We start from the raw sequence: 7942 nt of genomic DNA, 5'->3' as shown, positions 1-7942 counted from the left end.
GGCTCGCCTCTGGATGTGTCTGGAGAGCCTTTCCAGACAGTGTTAGCCAAGATAAGGAAGACCCACCTTGAATATGGAACTATTCCATGAACTGGGGAGCTGTACATGTGGGGACCACAGGGGCCCGAGATGGAAAGCTCAGCTGTTTCTCAGCTGGATGCTGGAGCAATGAACGGAGCTAGCACTGCTGTGGATCCAGCCCCTACTCCCATTCCCTGCAGAATCCAGTCAGCTGGATTCTGTTGTAGCCCTGGAATTCAACTCAGAACCCAGGACAAGATCACTTAAGGTTAGAGCCTGCTGCTCCTGAAGTCTAGAAGAAAGTTTAAAGCACATTTTCCTAGCCTCCCCCGCCTTCCCACGAGTGGGGGGGGGGCAGCAAGCTATTGGGTGTATTGCTGAAACAGATGCTGTTGTTTGTTTCAAATTGACACACAAAAAGCTCACCCCAAAGGCTTGACTTTATTCAATCAATAGAGCAGGATCTCAGTGCAGAAGTGAACCCAGTAAGGTCAAGCCTCTGGAGGTAGTTTGGGGCCATCAGGCAGTTGGGACAATGTTTGGGGACGTTTAGAGGATTAAGGAACCAGACCCTCGTGTCTAGTGGAGCTACTCAATGAGTGCTTGCTCCGAGGGCCCCACAGACCTAACTCCATCTCCCCTGTACAAATGGGAGCCCCAGGCCCCAGCAGGGAGCAGGTGTGTCAAGTGACCAGGGAGCTAGCAGCCAGTTTCTGACTCTCTAGAGCTCTTGGTTCCTCAGTGGAGAAGGGTGCTGCTCTCTGAACTAAATGAAATACACGGCATGTGGTTAGACTGTGGAGTGAGGTTGGGGAAGCATGGCCCCTAGCTTTCAACCATTCCCATCTTACACCCAGAAACTCACTTTTCCTTAGGGAGTGACATAGGCCTCTTCCTTAACTTCCAGTCTCCAAGTGTCTACGTGTAAAAGGAATGGTACATGGTAGCATGACCAGCCCAGAGAAGATCAAGTTAATGACTAGATACATACTGTCAGAAGCAAGGAATAGGTACAGTTTTCCCTAACATGGTTTCACCTTCCACAAGAAGCCATTTCTAGACAGACCACCCAAGAGAGAAGTGGGGGCCCTACAGGTTACAGTGGACACCAAGCCTGGAGACAGGTGTGGTTGGGCACTTAGACAACACGAACACCACTCAGTAGCTCCATGACTCCTTCTTTGGTGAGGAAGACCACCTCACCAGTGTTCTGGCACCAGACCTCAAAGTGTGCGGGATCCTCCAGGGCCCTCCTGCCAGCAATGATCACGAAGGGGTAGCCAAGCTTATTGGCATCTTTCAGTCTGTTTCCGATGGTCAGGTGGGTCCTGTCATCCAGCAGGACCTCTCCTTGGAGCTGAGCCACTGCCTCGGTGATGTCATCATACAAGTGTTCCGTGATCTCTGTGGCTGTCGCCTCCTTACTGCCCTTCTTAGGGGGGATGAGGCAGACTTGGTAAGGAGCCAGGAGGCTGGGCCAGCGGATGCAGTCTTCTGTTGAGAGAACTTCAATGGCAGCAGCCAAGATCCGAGTGACTCCCAAGCCATAGCACCCCATTTCCGCCAGCGAAGGTTCCCCGTGGGCATTGGTAAACTGGGCATTGAAAATGGAGGAGTACTTGGTACCGAGGTAGAATGTGTGCCCTACCTCAATGCCTTTGGTTTCTGTCAGTGGACCCTGGCAGTCAGGGCAGATTTTTTGTGACAAGTCTCCTATCTCTGTGTTGGCTGAGAAGTGGCAGCTGGGACAGACCACAAGCCGGTCCTCTCCAATATCCACTGGTAGCTGGAATTCATGGGACATTGTGCCCCCAATGCTGCCCACATCTGCCCTGGCTTTTACCCATCGTAACCCCAGCCTGTCAAACAGTCTACAATAAGCATCACACACCAGGCCATAGGTCTCCTGGGCGGCCTCAGCGGAGGGGTCAAAGGTGTACATGTCCTTCATATAAAATTCCCGGCCACGGAGGAGACCAAATCTGGGTCTCGGCTCATCCCGAAACTTCCTTGTAACCTGGTACAACAGTAAGGGAAGCTGCTTGTAGGACAGCTTCTTCTGGGAGGCAACCAGAGCTGTAACTGCTTCCTCATGAGTTGGGCCCAAGCAGTACTCTTTGCCATGCCTGTCTCTTAGTCTCAGTAGCTCCCTGCCCATCAGGTCCCAGCGGCTGGTGGCTCGCCACAGCTCAGCTGGGCTGAGGCTGGGCATGTTGATTTTCTGCCCCCCAATGGCCTGCATCTCCTGGTCTATTACCCTCACAAGCTTCTCCATGGCACGGACTGTGTAGGGCAAGAGGTGGTAACAGCCAGGGCTTGCTGGGAGGATCAGACCCACTTGTAGCATCAGCCGCTGACTCTTACAGGTCAAGTCGCTAGCTCTGCCCTCCAGAGAGAGCACCTGGTCTTGCCGAAGGTTCTGAGGCTGGAACATTCGGGATAATACCAAGCGCTGCTGTCTCCCGGGTGGACAATGGTGACACTTGTGGGTAACGTACCTGGAGTGCTGGCGGCTGCAGGTGGCCAAGGCAGACAGTGTCCTGCATCTTGTCAGCAGCCCTTCCATGACACCCTGGTACCTGGAGGAAGATGAGTCATGTGCGGACGACTGTTAAACTGGGTTCTCAGCATTGGCTCCAACTCATGCCTGAGGAGGAAGCTCCTCTTGTGAGATGGGGGACCTTCCATGTCTCATAGCCCAGCAGATCATAGCACTACTCTTTTTTAAAAAAATGAAATTCAGCGGGGTTTAGTGGCACATGCCTTTCATCTCAGCACTCAGGAGGCAAAGACAGAGCCCGTTTTGGAGCGGCCTCTGGGTTGACCAGGGCACAAGTGTTGTCCTTAAATACAGCAGGGCCGGGCTGCTGAGACCAAGGACTCGACTATCCAACTGTCTGTGGTTGTGACTCAGTCCAACTCCAGGACAGGACGCACGCCTGAAAGAAGGCGGATAGCAGGTCCTGGGCACGCGCGCCCAGACACGGCCCCTAGATTGGCTGCGCCCTCCCTGACCACCCTCAAACCAGCCACGCTCACCAGCCGCACTCTACACCCGCGCAGCCCGCTCGTCCGTCACGTGAAGCCTGTGCGCCTGCGCCGGCTCGGTCTAAGCCCCACCTCTCATGTTTCTCGCCAATCGGAAAGCCACGCTCTCGGGAAGGGGTGGGACTCCCTGGCACCGCCCTACTGGAGAAGGGCATGAGAGAGTTTCCGGAAACTGAGCCAAAGAGCCTCGCTCTCCCGCCGAGATCATAGATTGGCCTGGGTCGCCACACGTAAATCACGGTTCCGGAAGTGCCCTCTAGGAATTAGCAGGGTGCGACTCCATGGTTAGGTCCGGCTTTTAAGAATTGGAGCCGGTTTTGACCACCCACTGCCAGGACCTGTTTGACTCTTAGAGAACTGCTAAGTAACCTCGACTTTGGCAACACACAGGAGACCTGGAATTTCAGCAAAGACATGAAGAAGGCGAGAGACAGAGCCATGTAGCTAGCTGTCTGTGGGAGAATGTTATAAACACAGAACAGAGTGTAAAATGACCTGAGCAGGAGCTGCATTTATTTCAGTTACTCTACTCAACAACTACAGTTTATAGACGGCCTCAAGTGTGCAGGATCCAGGGCAAAGCGGCGGATGACTCTGATAATGACCCAAACAGCTCTCAATATCTGTAGTCATTAGCCTCACCAAAAGCCCTGTAGGAATCCAGGGAAGGGGGAGCTTTACTGAGGAAATTATCCTTCAGTTTACCTTAGAGATGGATGGGTCTGCCAGGCAGAGGGATCAGGACACTCAGAGGCATGGAGCAGAAGGTGAAGAGGTAATACAAGATGGTTAGGCGGGTGGGTGGGTCTGCATTTTTATTTTTCACAGATCCTGATGTTACCAAGTGTCAGAACCTATGACCCCCAAACCCCAAAAAGCCAGATTTGGCCACCAGTCCTCAACAAGCTGAGATCAGGAGTTAGACAGACCACCTGATGGACAGACAGACAGGAAGAGGGGCCACAGCCAGGTCATAAAGGTGGTGAATTTCCAAGATGGCCAGCTTTTTCCTCAATATCTTGACTTGAGACAAAATAAACCTGGAGCTTAAAACAAAGAAAAGTCTTGTGGGTCTCTGTTTCCCACCATCTGCCTGGTGCTGATAGAGGCTCAAGTTCAAGGCCTGATCGGGACATGTCACACAACAGTTCTGGGCCAATCAAACATCCTTGCTCTCTTCGAACTGACCAACGGTAAATAGGGGAGGAATACTCTTCAGAGGCTTTAACAGCCCCAGCCCTAGAAGGAGAGACTGGATTTTTCAGTTAGTGCCCCTCTGCTTTGCCAAGGGTTTTTTTGTTTTGTTTTGTTTTGTTTTGTTTTTTTGTTTGTTTGTTTTTTTCCCCCTCTGTGTCTGCTGTGTGTGTGTTTCCTTACTCCTGATAAATGCCTTTCTCCAACTGCTGATTTTGTCTGAGATGCTTTTGAGGTTTCTCCGGGGCCAACTGTTGTGCAGCAGATTTTTTTTCTGCTTTTTAACTTTTTAACTGTCAGAGAATCAGGACCTGTAGACTGTATCAAAGCCATCACTCGCTGTTTCTAGCCTGTCCTGAAAGGTGGTCTTGTTGTGCCCACCAGGAGACCCTGAAAGCTTCAAGGAGCCAGTGACTCCGAATGCAAACACAAGAAGGTGTTTATTTAGAAAAACCAGCTAGCTGGGGCTTCACTCTGTCTGGAGAGTTGAAGCCCAGAACTACAAATGCAAGGTGTTTTTAAAGAGCAAAGAGTGGGAAGAGAGTGGAGGTTACAGAGATTTCTTATACACAAGGCACAAAGTTTCCATACAAGGTAATTGCAAGACAAAGGGTTTTTAGCAAAGTTGCCTTATCTGGCCTCTGCTCAGGTGGGGTTGATTAACACATTCTGGGGTCTGGGAGAGGTTATCCAGTTCCCTGTTTCTTTAAGGACATCCTGGGGTCTGGGGGATTTATGACTGGCAGGACAGGTCAAGAGGCTACCTGGTTCCCAGTTTTCTTAAGAGACAATAGGGTAGGGAGTGATGTTTACACAGTTGGTGATGGCTTAGGTTCCCATCTTCTTGTGGGAACTGCTCCTGGCTTCCTGCCTGGTAGCCTAGGCTCAGGGGTCCCTTTCTTAGTTAGGGTCTTTTATTTTTTTTCCGTTACAGTCTGACAAATTGCAGTCCTTTTCTGGGATTCTTTCTGGATGACTCTCTTAGGGTTTTGTTTGCTTGCTTGCTTGTTTGCTTTGTTTTTTGAGATAAGTGTAGCTTTAGAGCCTGTCCTGGAAGTAGCTCTTGTAAACCGGGTTGGTCTCAAATTCAGAGGGATCTGCCTGCCTTTGCCTCCCAAGTGCTGGGATCAAAGGTGTGCACCACCACTACCCAGTCATTTTAGGTTCTTTGTTTTTTTCTGCTGCAAAGAGACACCATGGCCATAGCAACTCTTTTGTTTGTTTGTTTGTTTTTCAAGACAAGGGTTCTTTGTGTAACAGTCCTGGTCCTCCTAGAACTCAGTTTGTAGACCAGGCTGGCCTTGAACTCATTGAGATCCACCGGCCCCTGCCTCTCAAGTGCTGGGATTAAAGGCCACCATAACCATGGCAATTCTTATAAAAGGAACATTTAGTTGGGTCTCACAGTTTCAGAGGTTCAGTCCATTATCATCATGGCAGGGAGCATGATGGCATGTAGGCAGATGTGGTGCTGGAGCTGAGAGTCCTATATCCTGATGCAGAGGCAACAGGAAGTTGACTGTCACACTGAGTGAAGCTTGAGAAAAGAGACCCCAAAGCCCGCCCCCACAGTGACACACTTCCTCCAGCAAGGCCACACCCCTATAGTGCCACTCCCTTTGGGGGCCATTTTCCTTCAAACCACCACAGTGGCTCAGACTTTTAGTCTTTAATTTCCCCTCAGTATGAGATTCCCAGAGGAATTCTAATTTCTTGGGGTGCATTGTTTCCTAGCCAAAGGGAAGGACACATGATGCGCCTCATTGGGAATATCTTTATTCGTTCCAGGAATGTAGGCTCCAGTCACACACTGCTTGATACGCAGGCCGGAGCAGTGCAGGAATCCCCATGTACATCAATCCTGCACACAAATAAGATCACGGAAGCAGGGCAAGCTTAGTCTCCCCTGGGATGATTCTGAGTTAGATGAACAGGAAAGATACCGAACAACCTGGTAGATAGGCTTGGCTAGAGCATGTAACAGCACGTGGCCATAATGTCTGTCAACCCACTTAGAGGGCCAGGCTGAGCTGGTTGTCCTGGGTTCTTCTGTCTCTAAAAGCCACGCTGGGTCCCTGCAGCCCAGCTTTACGGGAGGGGTTTTCCGAGGGGCCTGGTGTCTCACAGGTTTTGCTGGAGCAATCAATATTCCTTCTACTGGTAGAGAAGTTATGTTCAGACTATCTTGGGAGCCATGTGTCCACAGTGACCTTTCATTTTCCCTCTGCCCACACAGATGGTTATAACCCCTCTAATCTGGAAAATCTAGGTAGTGTCCTTTATACCCTGAGGTGTTAATTATTTCTCAATTAGCAGTTCCCAGGCTGCAGAACACAGGGGTATGAAGAGGCCTAATGGCCAGCAGTGTTTATACACCCATACATCTCAGAGCACTTACCAACAGTAACTAATTAAAGCTCATGACCCCCTTGGGAGGAAGACCAGCATGGTGTGGCGATCTGTAAAGGCACAGGAGCTTCTGCAGCCTGGAGTGGGAACCTGGTCAGGCAGCCACAGTCAGAGCAGATTTCCTCCCTGTGAAGAAGTCCAGGGTGGCAGAGACCCAGTGTCTGACTCCATCATGCTAGCAGCTTCCTGGAGACATTCCAATCACCAATTTATTGGATGCCTTGATTTATAATGCACTTCCTAGTTTAGCCCTACAAGTTAGAAAGGTTCACTTTTTTTTTTTTTTTTTTTTTTTTTTTTTGCTAGTTATCAAAAAAGAAAAGGGAAAGAAATAGGCAGTTTGCCTTGCTGTCCCCTCTGTGCCTCAATGGCTTTCCCTGGCCATGCTTGGATCCTCTTGAAGGTGGCCCTAGTTTTGCTCTTTTCTGTATCCTCAGCACTTTGAAGGACCACAGTTCTGCTTGGTTTGTGGCTTAGTGTATCAATCAATAGAGGAAGGGACAGCTGTCTACCCTTCAGATGACAAACTCTTCTGGCACATGAGGCTTCCCTGCATCCAGAGCCCATGACCTCAAACCAAAAGGGACTCTACACATGGGTAGAACATGCAAGATGATGTTCACAATGGACTCCCTAGCTACTCGAGCCGTGGGCTTCATGAGAGATTGCCTTTCAAGAGGAGGGCACAGTACCTTGCAATGTGTCAGACATACACCCAAGCAACACACACAACTTTAAACTGTGTGAGTGGCAGCAGAAACATATTCAGGTTCCTTCTTTTGTATGATTATCTGTGCAGTTAGATAATGACTTGCAAGTAATTATGATTATTATGGGGAGTATTGAAGGGCACCTGTACCCAGTGTTTAATGCACTCTTACTTAAAGCTAATACTCAAGTATGGCTCTGCACCTGTTGTTTTCCAAGCTGACAGCTCCGGTCTCCACCCACAGGACTCACTCCTCCACTCCCTCACGCCTTTGCCTAACTGTCCCATTTTCAGCCAGGACATCCTCTTCCTCCCTGCAGTCAGCTCCTACCCACATCGTCCCCTGCATGCCTCATACTCTTGCTTCAGTTTCCTCTCTAATACTTACCACCATTGAACATAGCAAAGGCCTTTCCAATCTGGGGCTCATTTGTGTTTTCACCCTTCCCCTACCTCTCTCTCCTTAGAACACGGTGATACACACTACTGACTCTGCCAGAGGGCACCAAACTTTCTCTTTGAGCTAAACAGTACACTAGGTACTTCAGGCTTTACAGGCTT

General features: G+C 49.9%; 1 protein-coding gene across 1 annotated transcript; it reads right to left on the bottom strand.

Moving 5' to 3' along the window:
• Positions 1–443: 443 nt before the first annotated feature.
• On the bottom strand, positions 444–2747 carry Pars2 (prolyl-tRNA synthetase 2, mitochondrial). Its single transcript, XM_051188357.1, is given in 2 exon segments — positions 444–2620; positions 2623–2747. Coding segments are annotated over 2 exon segments (1548 nt in total). The 5' UTR covers positions 2710–2747; the 3' UTR covers positions 444–1159.
• Between the last annotated feature and the right edge of the window lie 5195 nt (positions 2748–7942).

Source organism: Phodopus roborovskii, unplaced genomic scaffold (assembly GCF_943737965.1).
Source record: "Phodopus roborovskii unplaced genomic scaffold, PHOROB, whole genome shotgun sequence".
NCBI classification, from domain to species: Eukaryota; Metazoa; Chordata; class Mammalia; order Rodentia; family Cricetidae; genus Phodopus; species Phodopus roborovskii.
The sequence above is the reverse complement of the archived record's forward strand: the minus strand, read 5'-3'. Positions and strand labels throughout refer to the sequence as shown.